General features: G+C 40.9%; 1 protein-coding gene across 1 annotated transcript in view; it reads right to left on the reverse strand.

The window, feature by feature from the left end:
* TEKT3 (tektin 3) overlaps positions 1–15,013 on the reverse strand; it is a 28,681-nt gene extending 13,668 nt beyond the window's left edge. Inside the window, exons 1-4 of the mRNA XM_008590405.1 lie at positions 14,435–15,013; positions 11,720–11,803; positions 4,792–4,862; positions 968–1,111 (exon numbers count right to left, since the gene is read on the reverse strand). Coding sequence (XP_008588627.1) covers positions 968–1,111; positions 4,792–4,862; positions 11,720–11,803; positions 14,435–15,013 — 878 coding nt within the window. The remainder of the gene's footprint in view (positions 1–967; positions 1,112–4,791; positions 4,863–11,719; positions 11,804–14,434) is intronic.
* Positions 15,014–16,808: the final 1,795 nt, after the last annotated feature.

The raw sequence follows: 16,808 nt of genomic DNA on the forward strand, positions 1-16,808 counted from the left end.
ACCCAGAATACCACCCTAGATGCTCTGTCCCCCGACATTCTATAAGAGATGGCTAAGCACTCCCACTGGAAATAGAGAAAGGCTTTTAAAGGGCTAAGTGGTCAGAGTGTGTGGGTTGATCCCAGCCCACCTCCCGCCCAAAAGGAGGAAAGGAAGATGCTTCCTGCTCACCTCAAGCCAAGTAAGAGGCATTTCACAGGGACCACTTAGGACATACTGTCTGAATCTGATTCACACCTGAAGAATTTACAAGTCCAGGTTGGTAACTGGCACTGTGCTTCTCACAGGAGAGCCCAGTGAGGGGGCTGCTTTGGGGTTGAGCAGCCCCACAGGAGAGAATGCACTTGGGGGGCACTTTAAAAATGGGACGGGACATGACTGCGAGGAGTAGTACAAGGGAACTTTTTGGAGTGATGAAAATATTCTATATCTTGACTGTGATCATGGTCACATAGGCATACAAATCTGTCAAAACCCATCAAAATGCACTTTTAAACTGGGTACATCTTCACAGTATGTGAATTTCACCTCCATCGGGTTAATTTTATTAAAGGGAGTGGCTGGAAAAGACCAAGAGCCCTGCCCAAGACTGCACCCAGGGGCCCGGCGGGTTCAACAAGCCGTGGTAAGACAGACATGAAACTGTTTTCCAGCCTGTATCCCAGAGTCCAGGACATCTAATACACTGGCGACATGTGATTTTCTTTGTGCTCGTCTGTGTTTTTCTAGGTTCTCTGCATCAAGTGTGGTTATTTTCATAGTAAGAAAAATAAACAACAAAAATTCTTTTATAGAAGAACACAGGACACAGTCGTGGAGGCCTGACCGCAGAGCACCCTTGCTTAGCTGTCCGAAGCCGGTGTCTCACCCACTCCACACTGTCTGTTTTAAGCTGTCAGCTGCGTCACTTTGAGAGAGAAACATTAAGTGACGTCAAGATCGTACAAGTGGCGTGTGCCTGACTTACGTCGCATCGACCCTCTCCACGCCACAGAAGTAGCTGATGCCTTCTGAAGTGTTGCGCAGGTGGTGACATTTGTCGTCGATCCGGTAAGCCATCTGCTTGTCACTCAAGTCCTTCTCCAGCTCGTGCTGGGTAGCTCTGTTAGCTCTATAAGACAGAGGAGGGGAATGGAGCTTCACATTCAGGTGACAATTTCCTACAGGGACGCTGACTGCCCTTCTATGCTGGGACCCTCTCAGTCTTGCTCTCCCGATCTCTCCCCCTTCATGCAGGGCTCAACTTCTCAACCAAAAGGAGCATCCTCTGGAGCCATCCACACATTTGAGTCATTAGAACCCTACTCCTGCCCTGTCCACATGTCCCCTTGCATGGGCAGGTGTAGATAAACAGGGGTCCCGGGGCCCACCTTCCGTGCACACCCGGACTGCTCCAGGCAGGACCCAGGTGTAAAGTAACCTGTCCTTAGCTGTACCTTCCTTTCCGTCTTCCTTTTCCTCTTCTACATCCTCACCCTCTTCTCCTCCATTCTTAGAGTATAATTCCCCAGGAAATTAGGAGGCAGGTATAGCCGACCCTTCCTCCATCCCTTGGTGACCTGCTTGTGGTCACACAAGGGATGGGAAGTTTGCCAGGAGATATAAACCAAAGGTCAAAGTCAACCTCCAGGGCAGGAGTTAGAGAATGCTTGAGCAGAGACCAGGAGTGGGTGGCCCACGCGGGCTCCTGTGCTGGGAAGGACTTGATGAGCTCTGAGATGCAAGGTCTTCCCTACCGTGCCGGGCAGACAGGGGACTCACAGCTCACAACCAAAGAGACAGGCCCAAGGTGCGGGCATGGGTGACAGATGACTACATCGTTACTCATGGAATAGTTCACTCAACAAATAACTACTGAGTGCCAGCTCTACGCCAGGCACCGTTCTGCGAGCCTGGGCTGCATCCACACACACAACAAATATCTCTTCTCTGAGGAGCTCACGTTCTACCGGGAGGAGCAGATGATGTAATGAACAGGCAGTTTATGTGGTTAGAGGAGCGATGCAAAAATTACAGCAAGGAAAAGAAGGCCAGGAGTGCGAGTTGTGATTTTAAATAGGATGGTCAGGATAGGTCTCCACAGGTGACACTGAGCAACGACTTGAAAAAGGGAGGACGAGATCACGCAGGGCCTGCTGCACATTGGAAGGAGTTGGGTTGTCCTGGGGGTGAAAATGGAGACAACTGACTTACAATTTACAAGGATCATTCTGATGCTGGGCTGAGCAGAGTCTCCAGGGGGCAGGGAGACCCCTCAGGAGACCATTGCAGGTGAGGTCATGCTCAGGTGTGAGATGACAGTGGCTTGGGTCAAGCGGGTAGCAGTGAGGGAGGGAAGATGTGCTCGGATTCTAGATATGTTTTAAAGATAGAACCAAGAAAACCTTCTATGAGACCGGACATTAGTGAGAACAAAGAGCTTAGTCCGAGTCATAGGAGTAATGGAATTCCATCGACTGAGGGGGGAGGCTGAGGGGGGGGCGGCTAGGGGAGAAGACAGAAGGTGTTGACACACTAAGCTCAAGTGTTCATTAAACATTCAAGTGGAGATACCAAGTAGGTTGTTGGAATTTGGGAGAGGTCTATGCTAGAAATAAAAAGTTGGGAATCATTTGCACACAGACAGTATTTGAAAAGGCAGGACGACTGAATGATCCTAATCATTTCTGTATTCCCAACACCTAAAAATGGTCTTGGCTTAGAGGAGCCACTCAGTAAAGATTGCATCAAATTGAATGAACTCATTCTAGCTGCAGGTTCCCTTCAACTTGGACCGTGTTCCCAGGCAAATCACATGGCCTAGCAGAGCTAATTTTTTTTAAATTTGTAAAGCGGGAATGGGGTAGCAGCACGCAAGTGATCCACTTCATGTGAACTCTAGTGGCAGCACATGCCAAGGGTGAGCCACGAAGACATGCTTCGCCTCACTGCTTCTGTGCTCAGCCCCTTGCCCTAGGTCATCATGCTGAAACTTTGGGGCTGATGCCCACAGGCTTCCTCTCTCAAGGCTGACACCCTTGAGGGGGGAGGGGCTGGCTGGACGCCCTGTCCTTAGAGTCCCCTTTGTGAGGCATTTGATGCAGGACCCCATCAATCTGTCCTATAGCCAAAGACAGGAAGAATCTTGACTGCCATGTTGGGGCCTAATGAGATTCCATTTGCAGCTGAGATCCCAACTGAAGACTTCATTGTTGCTTCCCAGGCAAGCGGAGTTGAAAACCCTCTTCCCATCACCTTCATTGGACAGAGCGTAGTGGCCTTCCACAAATCCTGGAGAATTTGCTTGTCCCAGCAAACAAGGTGGGCATTTGCCCACTGTATATTAAAGGAAAACCACGCTTCTTAAAGGATCACCAACAAAAATTCCAGACAAGTGCACACACACAGACAGAACTTTCTGCAAAGGCCTGCGATACAGCCAGGAACGAGGCAGCTTGTAAAAGGGATCGACATGAAGATGAGCTGCTCCCGGAGGAATGATCTAGACCAAGAAGAGACAAGGACACCAAAGGTGGACACCAACAGACTTTAGATCATGAAAGAAAATGAGGATTAGGAACTGGACCAGAAGAAAACGGAACAGAAACCGTACTCTGAACCACACTAAATTGTGTTTCTGCAATTCCTAGGGAGCAAAACTCAGGAATTCCTATTGCACTGCCCTACCTCGAATATATAACTAAAGTAAACTGCACAGTTAGGCAAACCATGTACAATCAGTCATCCTCCACTAATCTTTTTTCCTGTCCTCACCAATTTCTTTTTTTTTTTTTTTTTTTGACCGGTAAGGGGATCACAACCCTCGGCATGGTGTGGTCCGCACCACACTCAGCCAGTGAGCGCACCGGCCATCCCTATATAGGATCCGAACCCACGGCCTCTGCCTGGGCACTACCAGCGCCGCACTCTCCCGAGTGAGCCACGGGGCTGGCCCACAAATTTCTGAATTAAAGACTCTTCTGATCACAGCTTGAGAGATCTCAGCATGCAAACCTAACCAGGCTTCACAGTATTGATTCTGATGCAGAGTGGGCAGACTTACAAGCAATACAATACTTTTATATCACTCATTCCTTAGGGTGTACCACACATTATCTTTGATATTAATATAAGCATACCACCAATCATTTGGGGTGCCATATTCGACACTGCTTCCTCTTAGGGCAATAACCAAACGTACATTGATCTTTCTGTTCATGTTAGGCAGTAGGCTAAGCCAATCCTTTTTCTATGCTTACAGCTCTTATCATTGCTTAAGACCTTTTTTTTATTATTATTATTCTGTCTCTTTACTGGTCCCCTCTCCCCCAACATAAATATTGCCAAGAAAAGAAAGCCAATGCCCTTGAGGAATTCATATTCTCATGGGGAGTAGGGTGGGTAAACAATTACAGGGCAGTGGGATGCAGTAAATGCTACAGAGGTGTAATGAGGGGAGGCTGGGTCTTTAAGGAAGTATGAAAAATAAACATATAATCGAGCTACAACTCATTACTTTTCCAACTCTTAGGGATGAACATATACAAGGCAATCTCTTATCAAAAAATAAGTCTTTTGAGCCAAAAGATGTCTTGGCCATACTCCAAGTGAGGGTGGAAATCCTTACCACAGCATCTCAGTTATTTATTTAAATAAAAAGTTAAAGCAAGTATCCCAAGTATTCATCTTAACCTTTGAATGAAAATATGTGCGTGTGCCCGTGTGTGTCCTTATAAAAGCTAAGAGAAATTTGCACGGGAGGCATGAAAGTATAGTTCAGTTTCAAATTGTATACAGAGGTAAAGCTCTTACGCAAGTTGGGCGATAGCCTTATCCAAATGCAGCTTCATTCTTTCTTGACAACACAGAATAACATCAACTTCCTACTCAGTTGAAAAGAAAAAAACACATTAATGTTTTCATTATTGAGTATAACGTCCAAAGTCAGCAATATAACAAAACATCAGTGAAGATGAACTTTGTTTCTTGAAAAATTGGGAAGTTAAACAAGAAAACAATGTTATTTACCTATATGCCCATGATACTGCAATCTAAATATTAGACTAAATATTATAAGGTATAGGGAAATTGTATAATGGAACAAGTTGGCAAATGGTTAAAATTTCAGGATTTTTCTCTCTTTTTATCTTTGTTTTTAATTGAAACAGTAAAAAAAAAAAATACCAAAATTCTGTCCATGTGCAAGGTCAAATTTAAATCATGGCTTCTTCTGTAATGGACTATCTTCCAAGACAAAGGAAATCAGGGAAGGAACAAAACGTAGCCAAAGGAACTTGTCTCTGGCAGTGCACATAACCTCCAACAGACCCCGCTCTTTGGTCCAAACGTGGGGGCTGACTTCACCTCGGGCAGTCAGCCCTCCCCCTGTCCTGCCGCTGTGCTGCAGCCCTGCCCCTGTCCCCATACAAACACCTGTGTTAACCATGCCTCTCCACCTGACCACAAACCTAGCGTTTGGAGCTGCTAGGATGTCTGCACTATCCCATAGCATGTTGTATCAGAGATTTTTAAATCAACATTTACTTCCCTCTGAAATTTATATTTACATTAGAAGATTTTGGAACTCAAAATAGCACCAAAGCATTTAAAAGTGCACATAATCATTGTTATCTTTTTTTCAGGTGAAAAGTGATCATACTATACAGACTATTTTGTGGCATTTTAGACTTAAACATTTTCCCATGACATTGAACAACACTTTAATGAACAACATCAATAAACATTTAGACACCACCAAAGGGTATGCCTTTTTCCAAAGTTTTGATAAGTGCAGCCAAATTGCCTTTCAGAACAGCTGTACCCATTTGCACCGACGAATGAGCATGTGTTTCCGTGTCTTGCACACCAAGCAGTCCTCTCAATCTCTGCCAGTGTGACAGAACCACCCTCTCAAAAACCCAGCAAACCTCAGGCTAATATTGAGTTTGTATTTGTTCATGTGCTAGTCTACTTTTTCTGTTGTTTATTTTTTTACTGTTATAAGGGTTCTTAACATATATAAAATTCAGTCCTTTCCCATCATATATGTTCTAATTTTATTTATTTTATTTTTTATCAGTCTGGCCACTTGCTAAACTGTGACCAAAGGCAATTTATAAGCTAACAGTAATACTCATAATACCCACCTCTCTAGGCTGTTGGCTAGATAATTATGTGCCTAGCTGATGGGAAGTGCTCAGTAAGTGTTTGGTCTTATAACGTTGTAACATGGGCGATCTGCATGACTTGAGAACTTAATCCTCATGTAAGACGTGGGCTCCACTTTACTCTCAGCTGAGGAATGTAGCCCATATCACAAGAACATTGAGTTCTGACCACAGACATGGACAGGTGCTGACCTTGGACCCTGACCCTGATTTGTGGATATAAAATCATTTCTTGGATATCATTATTAACCTCAGACTCTGCTCCCAGTAGGTTGAGGCTGTATTTGTTGGAAGGTGGGTAAACTTCCACAGTCTAGCAGTTGGAACAGGCTACAGAAAACAAACTCTGAAAATCAAACTGCTGCTCTGGGTTGAACCTAGCTAATGGTGACTATCCCCTACAGGAGCAGGCACTTTGTTTCTATATACAGTACTACTTAATGATGGAATCATCATCAAATATGCTCACATTCCCACTTATCCTTGAGTTTGGTAAACAGAAGTGTTTCCTTTCATTAGAAATTTGCATTCTCAGCACTCTGGAGACCATCAAAGATGACCAATCTACTGCCCTTTCCAATAGGGCTGGTTACAAGAAGCCTCTGGTCCCACAGCCTGTTTAGAGGCAGAAACCTAGGTGAGGAGGGCAATTCTTATTGCTGTGGTCAGAGCCACCCAGGTGTCCTTTCCATGCTGGCATCAGGGTTCTATTATAGCTCAGAGCAGGGGCTATGCTAAAATGCTGAAATGTCTCTCCAGCAGCAGGCTGGACATCTTTAGAACTTGCTGCCTGCACATTGTCAATCACCCTGAGGCTAAAGTGCTTTTGCTTTCTGCTTCTGCAACACTAAGGAAGGAAAAGCCACTTGTGGGTAGAAAACTGGCCAGCTGGGGCCAGGCCCGGAACCTCGGCCTGAATTCTGAGCCACAGTCCCAGCTTGCATCTCAGAGCGGGGCCAGGGCAATCTGCATGCAGACGACTCTGCAGGTTCATCTGGGTTCCAAGGAATTAGCAAGCATGGTCTGGGAACTTCCAAGAAGCTGGTACCATGATTGATTCCCCAAGAGAAGCCATTCTGCAAGAGTTCGTTGAATATCACTGCTCGAATGTAATAGTCAACAGAATTCATGAGAAAATATTTCATCGAGCCCATGTTTTTCAAAAGTGGGCCTTTCAAGGCTATGTCTTCTCTTTGCTAATGTTCATTTAGTTATTCTAAAAATTGTGACTCATTTTAGTTAAAAATAAACAATAGGCTAATGTCACTACCTTGAGTAAGCTTCAGGATACATTCACCACTTGAATTAATTGGCAATGACCAAGGCACCCCCTCAGTTCATAACCGTTACTCTAATTGCAGAGTCATGGTTTTCTGAGGTCAAGCAAGCTTTGCTACTAACCTAGAAAGTATAAACCTCTAAAGCAAGGGTTCTTGTTTTGAAAAACAGCTTTATTGAGATATAATTCACACGCCGTATAATTCACCTATTTAAAGTGAATTTGCAATTCAGTGGTTTTTAGTATATTCGCAGAGCTGTATAACTGTCACCAGAACCACGTTTAGAACATTTTCATTACCTCCTAAAGAAATCATGCACCCATTAATTGTCACCCCCAATTTCTAATCCCCCAAAGCCTCTTTCTCTTAGGCAACCACTAATCTACTTTCAGTCTCTATTGATTTCCCTGTTCCAGACATTTCATGTAAATGGAATCACAGCATATGTGGTCTTTCGTGACTAGCTCCTTTCTCTCAGCAGCGTGTTCTCAAGGTTCTTCGTGTCACTGCACATATTGGCACTTCATTTCTTTTTATGGCTAAATGACGTTCTATTTATGGCTATAATACGTTTTACTTATCCATTCACCAGTTGATAGGCATTTGGATTGTTCCCACTTTTTGCTGTTATAAATAATGTTGCAACAGGCATTCATGTACAAGTTTTTGTGTGGGCGTATATTTTCTCTTCTCTCGGGCAGATATCTAGGAGTGGAATTACTTGAACATAGAGCCACTCATTGTTTAACCATTTTCCAAAGCAGCTGCATCGCTGTACATGCCTACCACCCTGCGTGAGGGTACCAATTCTTCTATATTCTCACCAACACTTGGTATTTTCTGTATTTTTGATTTTCTGTATTTTAGCCATCCTACTGGGTGTGAAGTCAATCTCATTGTGATTTTGGTTTACATTTCTCCGATGATTAATGATGTTGAACATTTTTTCACATGCCGATTGGCCATTTGTATATCCACCATGAAGAACTGTCTATTCAGATCCTGTGCCCATTTTTTCATTGGGTTATTTGTCTTTCAAAAAAATGTATTAACAGTTATTTATGTATTCTAAATACAAGTCCCTTACCAGATATATGATTTGCAAAGATTTTCTTTTCACTTTGTTGATAACATTCTTTCAAGCACCAAGTTTTTAACTCTGTCGATATACAGTTTACCTATTTTTGCTTTTGTTTTGTGCTTTTGATGTCATAACTAAGAAACTATTGGCTACTCCAATGTCACAAATATTTATGCCTGTGTTTTCTGAAGAGTTTGACAGTTTTAGCTCTTACATTTAGTTCTTTGATCTATTTTGACTTAAGTTTTTCATATGTTGTGATGTTGGAATCCACCTTCATTCTTTTGCATATGGATATCCAATTGCCCAGGCACCATTCGTTGAAGAGACTACTCTTTTCCCATTGAATTGTCTTGGCCCCCTTTTTGAAGATCGATTGACTGTAAATGTGAGGGTGCATTTCTCAACTCCCAAATTCTGTTCCATTGACTTATATGTCTACCTTTATGTGAGTACTACCCTGTCTTAGGTATTGTAGCTTTGTAGTAAGTTTTGAAGTTGCAAAGTGTGAGTCCTCCAAATTTCTTCTCTTTCAATATTATTTTGGCTATTCTGCATCCCTTGAATTTTCTTATGGGTCTTAGAATCATTTTGTCAGTTTCTACAAAAAAGTCAGCTGGGATGTTGACAGGAATTGTGTTGAATCTATGGATCAAGTTGGAAAGTATTGCCATCTAAACACAATTAAGTCTTCCAATCCATGAACATGGTGTGTCCATTTATTTAGATCATCTTTAATTCCTTCAACATTATTTTTGAGGCACTTGTTTTTTTTTTTTTTTCCTTTTTGTCTTTTTTACTGACCGGTAACGGGATCGCAACCCTCGGTGTTGCATCCGTACCGGGGACCGGCAACGGAATCGCAACCCTCGGTGTTGCGCCCGCACCGCGCTCAGCCAGTGAGCGGGAACCGGTCTCCACATGGGATCCGAACCCTCAGCGGGAGCGCTGCCGCGCTCCCAAGTGGCGCACTCTCCAGTGCGCCACTGGGCCGGCCTGAGGCACTTGTTTTTAACTCTGCCTGTTCATTAAGATTATCTTGGGAATATTTTCAAAATAGTAATGCCTAGTCCCCACTCCAGATTTGAATCAGAATCTCTGGGTGTAGAACCCAGTCACTGATATTTTTAAAACCTTTGCAAAGTGATTCTGATGTGCAACAAAACAATGGAAACACCAAAGTCAGCCAAGTTTTAAAAAAATTTTTTTCTTGGAAATACCAGTGTGTTTGTGGGCAAACTGATAAAATTAGGCTATTAGAATTGGCTTATAATTTACTTAATACAGAACATCCCATGATCAGTAAGAACGAAAAGCCAAGGGATAGTTGCTGGTAAATTCCCAGTCATTTAGGACGACAGAGGAGGTGACAGGTTATTTTAAGACTTGCAAGATTCATCAGAGGCTGGAAAGAAGAAATAGCGAGCAGGGTCCCATTGTTGCAAAGTGATTTCATTCAGGATGTCCTATTCCTAATCACTGGTGCGTGGCAATAGGGATGGTGGCTTTTGCAGAGTAGACTGCATGTGCTCTATGTAATATCCAAAGTTGCCCTGAATGGGAATATAATTTCAACTCAGATTTCTCTCAGAGAACCAGACAGTAGAGGAAAGGAAAGAGCAAAGAAAAAACTTCTGATAATCATCACTAATGTAATGGGTCACCGAAAAACATTGAAGACAATGTTAAAGGGGAGCCTGGAGGACACATGAGGATAAAAATACTGTTGACCTGGTTGCTAACTCATCATACTTATTTTCTTACCAAGAACTCATTTCTCACCAAGGACCAATCAAACAAAAGCAAAAAGGTGGGACCCTGCAAAGCTGGTTTGGGGATAGAAAAGATGGATTCAGTGCAGCAGAAATTCTGTGACTCGGGGAGGGAAGTGCGGATGGGAGGTTAAGGGGAGCCAGACGATGGAAGGCCTTCATGGATTTTCTCCTGTAGAAATCATGGAAGGAAGAGTTTCCAGCAGAAGAAAGAAAATGGTGGTAACGTGTAGTACAGATCCAAGTAAAACTCAGTGAAGGGAAAGCATTTGGGAATTTCACAATAACCAGCTATAAAAGAGAGCTGCAAACTGTCTAAAGGGGTAGTGGAGACAAGGGCCAGCAAGCCAAGCCACGGTGATGAGAGAGCAGCGGAACCATCAAAAGAAAGGATGAGCAGGCATCAGGGTAGAAGAAAAGTTCACTTTTAGGCTTCATGAATATGAACGTAAAAAACAAACGAATTAACAAAGTAAGAAAAATGTTTGGCAGGCACTTTGGGATGCAGAACTAATACTTAATAAAGTGTGTCTGGGCTGAAGATAGGTTATTGGGAAGGGCCTCGACACATGATAGCTTAGATCGTAAGGAATGGCAGAGATCTTATAGTAAAAAGTCTAGGAAGCAGAGGTCAGAGAAATTAGAACTAAATCATATTTAACTGGAGGAAGGTGGAAGAGAGAGTGGTGGGAGAATCAGCAGAGTAAAGTACATAGAACTGTAAGTTTCTGGGTGGCAATTTGGCTATACATCAAAAGCTTTCCAAATGCATTTATCCTTTGACATGTCAGTTATATTTCCTGAAGTGTATTCTAAGGAAATAATCAGAAGTACATACAGTTATTAATAATAATATTTTTGTACACTGCAGTGTTATTAAAATAGAAAATAAAAGGGGTGAGACAGGGAAACAACCTAACTATACAACAAGAGAGAATCGATTTTAAAAAATTAGAGCACCTTCCCATGTGGAACACTGCTTAACCATTAAAAATAATATCTTAAAAGAATAGCTAATGATGTGGAAAAATTACTCCAATTATAATTTTAAATAGATGAAGTGCTATTCAAATTTACAAATACAGTATGATTCTAATCTTGAAGATATGTCTGTGTGTCACTGTGTGAGCTGGGTGATGTCTACCTAAGCATGATTAATAAAAAATCTGAAATACACCAAAATTAACAGTGATTTCTTCCTAACAGAGCTTCAAGTGATTTTTACCTTTCTTTATTCTTTTCTGTATTTTTCAAATTCTCAGTGAACATGTATTACTTCTGTAACCATGAAAAAATGTATCTTTGCTAAATGCTTTAAACATCGGATGTGATAACTCTTCACTTATAAGTGGTTTTCTATAACATTTTTTTATTTCCACATATTAAAACACACGTTTACAATTAAGCGTCTTGTTTTTGAAGCATTTCCCCCATATTTACCGTCAGCAGTTCTTTTTCAGCTTCATCGTGAACTAGATCGATTCCCATTCTTTTCTCTCGATGAAATAGACATTCTCGGGCTACCTGAGATACCCAAACAATAGAAAGGATTAATACAAACTGACTACAGTCAGTGATAAGCATTTCTTATAACTCGTTTCAAAAATAAGTCATTAGATACTCCCAACTCTTCAAACCATTTTGTGGAAATCTAGCCTGAAAAAGACCATGACAGCTAAATAATCTCTGCTGCTAGTTAAAAGGTTAAGAGTTAGCTCTTCAAGTATTTTGAAAATATTCCTAATTTGGAAAGTTGACAAAATAAAGCAGATGGTATCCACTTGATCACCACAAATGAGCATCTAAGAACATGACTTGTCATTAGTTTCTTCAAGAGGAATAGTTTAATAATGCAAAACAGAGTCTTTGAGATGTTTCCAAATATTTTCTACTGAGAAGAGGGGGGAAGAAATGAATGATTATCTTTAAAGATATCAAAATATTAGTGTAACCACAAACCCAAGTGATTATTTTCAAAGTGCCATTTATTGTTTTGCTAATTATAAGAATAACATGCCTTTATCCATTAAAGAGAAAATATTTTAAAAAGTAGAAAATGTGATTTAGCCGTACTCCTTTTACCATTTTGTTTGTTTGTTTTAACAAATGAACGTTATAATGTCCTTACAATTTCTTATTATGCTTTTTGGAAATGACATTAAATAATAGACCCGAGCCATAAAATGTTCTTTGAGACAAAATAGGTTAATGACTCCAATGGAAAACAGCTTAGATTGCTAACAATAAATCATGTATGAAAGAACATTATATAGCTGTTAAAATGCTTTTTTCAAAGACATGGGACTGCTGTAATGTTTAATTTTTTAAAAGCATAAAATTTAACAGTACATACACTGCAATCCAGATACGATATCATTGAACAAAATCTTTGAGTGAATAACTTTTAATAGTATAATTTACATTTACCAGGATAAAACTTAGTGGGTCAAGGGAAACTGATTATTTTAACATATACTACCAAATTGCTTTCCAGGAAATTTCTGCCAACCCACAGCCTCACTAATGATAATATGAAAGTGCCCACTTTCTGCTATTTTTCCAGCCCTACGTGTTATGAGTTTTCATTATTGCAAATGTGACAGGCCAAAGATGATTACTTTATGGATTTAATTTGTACTTTACTACTAAGTTTAAATATTTTTCCTTATATTAGTTAATCATCTGTATTTTCTCTTTTGAGATGTTTCTGTTTATGTGACTAACTCAAATTTTAATCAGGACCTTCTGATACTGTGTTGACAGTAAATGTTCAAACACACAGGAACATCTGGACAAAAACTGCAGAAAAAAATTCAAATTAGAACCATCTCACTGAAAGTGGTCATCACTGAAAAGAATTCCAAGAAACTGAATCACCTCTGGAAATTAAGCAAAAGGGTAAGTGACTCTCATTTTAAGAATACTTTCAATCCTTGAAGGCAGTGGGGGGCGGAAAGGGCTATAAATAAACCAGTAGTCCTCAAAATGAGCTGGGGCTCAGAGAAGATGCAGAAGTCTTTCTGACTCTAAACAATTCATGATGAATTAGTCCGAAACAGTATCATGAATGTATTATCAGCCTCTCTCGGGATTTCTGGGGGTTTTGTGTATTTGTGTGGGGTTTGCATTTAGTTGGGACGGGGTGTAATTTGAAGTGACATTGCACAAGCGTCCCCCACAAACTCCTCAAACCACCGGACTTGCAGCTCTTTGATTCTCTAAACTCTTCTACCACAGATGTCATGGTAAAGACCTACTGCAAATGCTCATGGGATAGGAAATAAGTCATGCAAACATGAAGAAAAATGGTGCTAGATATGATCATCAAAATATATACAACTTCTAAAATAATTTCTATAATTTCCATATCTTCAAATATGGAATGTCTTCTTCCGATGGTGGAGGACAGAATGGGGTTGGAGGGCCCATCACATGGTCAGAGAATTAGAGGTGATGGGACCCACTCAGGAGCCTGGTCAGAGGTCAACAACCAACTAAAATGCTGCCTCCATTACCATGGCAACTGGCCTAACTTCAATCTTATTATTTATTTATTTATCCATTTCATTTATTCATTTATTTTGGCAGCTGGCCAGTATGTGGCTCTGAACCCTTGACCTTGGTGTTATCAGCACCACGCTCTACTGAGTGAGCTGACCGGCCAGCCCCATCTCTCTACTTAATCAGACTCATTCCATTTCCTGAAATGGTCTCAAGTGGTAATTTCACTGTGCACCAAAAAGGGTTCATAACATATACACAGGAGGGATTTCATGAAATGGACTAAAAGAACAATTTTTTTTCCCCTCAAATATTGTTTATCTTAATCCAGGGACAGCAGTGATCAAGCAACTTATTTCAAAGATTAAAAAAAAGGCATTTTCCCCTAAAACATCATGTGTCCTAATGGTATCCCTTTAATTAACCTTCTTTGAATTGCATTCAGAATTCTTTCTTAATGTGGTTATTCTGTAATATGTGTAAAAATGGCAATGATTTTGCCATTACTAAATTTACAATTACAGGTTTACTGATGGGGGTTGGCTTCTACAGGTAAAATGAAACCTAATTCAATATATAAATAACATCAGGAACTCAACCAGTGGGTTATACTAATAAAAATGCAGTGCCTTTTCTCCTAAAATCTGGAGTCACCTGAAGAGGAGCTTCCGTCTCCATTAAAGCCCTCTCCAATCTTTTCTTAACATCAGTAAATGCATTTGTCTCTCCAATCATTTCATCCAACTCATGAATGATTTCAGATTTCCAAAACCCTATGTCATTGACACGTTCTCCCAAATTTTGGGTGCAGTCTGCCTGGGTTTTTCTTGTTTGCTGATATTTGTCTTGAATCAGGCGAGATGTGTCTACTCTGAGTCTCTCTGAATTATGTCGGGAAGTGCTGGACTCTTTATAGTTGGTTAAATTGGACCTGTACCAATCATCAGGAGTGTATCTTGTGAAGAAAGTGGTTCTGTTGGAAACAAAGGGAAGCATGGTACTCTCAGACACTCTCTGAGCTCTGGTGCAGTACGGGGCCAAGCTCGGTGAGTTGGAGGCTACTCTGTAGTAGGTGCTGGGTCTCCAAGGAAGGCTCAAGCTATGGGTCAGATTGTAGTGGGGGAAACGGTCCCTGTAGCTCGATGCCATGGTGCTGATGGCTGGTAGGAAGTTGGTTGGTGTTGGTCTAGGGTGGGCATAAGTTGCCGTTAAAGTAGAACCTAATTGCTCCATGATTTCCAAATGCTATTTGTAAATCTCTCCTGTTAAAAAAAAAAAAAAGTTAAAATAGTCACATAAATTAACTTATGGTAAAACATACAAATAAAAAATGACATCTGTCTTAGTATCAATTGCAGTTGCAGTGCTCCCTAATGCAATAGATATTTATTCTAATTTGTTATCCCTGTTTGCCAGCGATAATATACTCCAAAAAAATTTTTTTCATCTCTGTGTCCCTAGAATGCATTAAGGTCACATTTTCTTCAAATTGGCTATTTGAATTTTTGATTTTTTTTTTAATTTTGAGAGTAATATTGCCTTGTTGTAACAATTTCAAATTAGGAGGGCTGGCTGGTTAGCTCAGCTGGTTAGAGCCAACCTTGTAACACCAAGGTCAAGGGTTTGGTTCCCTCAGTTCCCCATACCACCACCTTCCAAAAAAAATGGTTCAGGAGTCTGAACTATGCATTTGAACAGATAGGGATCCAAATCGTGGCCCTGCTCATTACTTGCTATGTGACATTGGGCAAATTACTTAACTTCTCTGTGCCTCAGCTGCCTCATGTATAAATAATAGGAAATAATAATAAGACTTCCTTCTTTGGATTGTTATGAGCAGTAATAGCAGCAACGGGTTGTTGACAGCATCTCTCTCCACCCCCACCCCACCAGTCATCCTGAATAAACACGTGATCTGGGTAACAATGGTTGGAATGCAGACACAGCTCAAGTCAAGGACCTAGATCCCCTTTCCTGGCAACTTGCCATCTCTAAGCACCTCCAGTATAGAAATTCTAGAGCAGCCACCGGGTATGAGGATCAAGACAATGCTAAGCATTTGGAAGCTTAACACAGTGTTAGGTACATAACACGTGCTCCATAAATGTTAGCTTTTTAAATTACTAATGCAGAGGAGTATACGAGAGTACTTCAAAAAATTCATGGAAAGATTCGTATTATCTTTTAATTCTATTTTTCTACAAACTTTTTGAAGTACCCTCATATAAAGCAAAAGATAAATATCCTTTCTCCCCCGCCAAAGTATCTGTGAATTGTTTATCAATAGTTGTATCTTTCCAGATTTTTCCTATTCATATACCAACATATGTAGTATTTATATACTACATACATCTACCTATATTTCATTAACACCTAGAGCTTTTTCATACAAAAATTAAATTATCTTAATCATTATACATATCATTCTAGAACATACTTTTTTTAATATATGTTTTGGACCTCTCCCTCTGTGAAAACATACAAGGGTACTTCAAAAAGTTCATGGAAAAATGCAATCAAAAGATAATACAAATCTTTCCATGAACTTTTTTTTTTTCCTTTTTGTCTTTTTTTGTGTCCGGCAACGGATTGCAACCCTCAGTGTCGCGCCCGTACCGGACCGGGACCGGCAACGGGATCGCAACCCTTCGTGTCACACCCGCACCTCGCTCAGCCAGTGAGCGGGAACCGGTCTGTATGTGGGATCCGAACCCTCGGCGGGAGCGCCACCACACTCCCAAGCGGCGCACTGTAGCAGTGCACCACCGGGCCGGCCCTTTCCATGAACTTTTTGAAGTACCTTGGTATAGATTCACTTCATCTTTTTTACCAGTTCCATTATCTGAAACTTTTATTATTATTCCAGAAAGCCAAGGATACCACAGACTATGACATACTTCTCAGTACCTAAATATTCTCTTTTGGGGTTAATATCTATGGACCTGTTTATTGAAAAAGAAAAATTCTTCAATGACTATTTGGATAGCTGTGTCTTGAGGCCTCTGGTATTCAAATCAAAAAAAAAAAA

This window comes from Galeopterus variegatus, unplaced genomic scaffold (assembly GCF_000696425.1).
Source record: "Galeopterus variegatus unplaced genomic scaffold, G_variegatus-3.0.2 Scaffold6069, whole genome shotgun sequence".
NCBI classification, from domain to species: domain Eukaryota; kingdom Metazoa; phylum Chordata; class Mammalia; order Dermoptera; family Cynocephalidae; genus Galeopterus; species Galeopterus variegatus.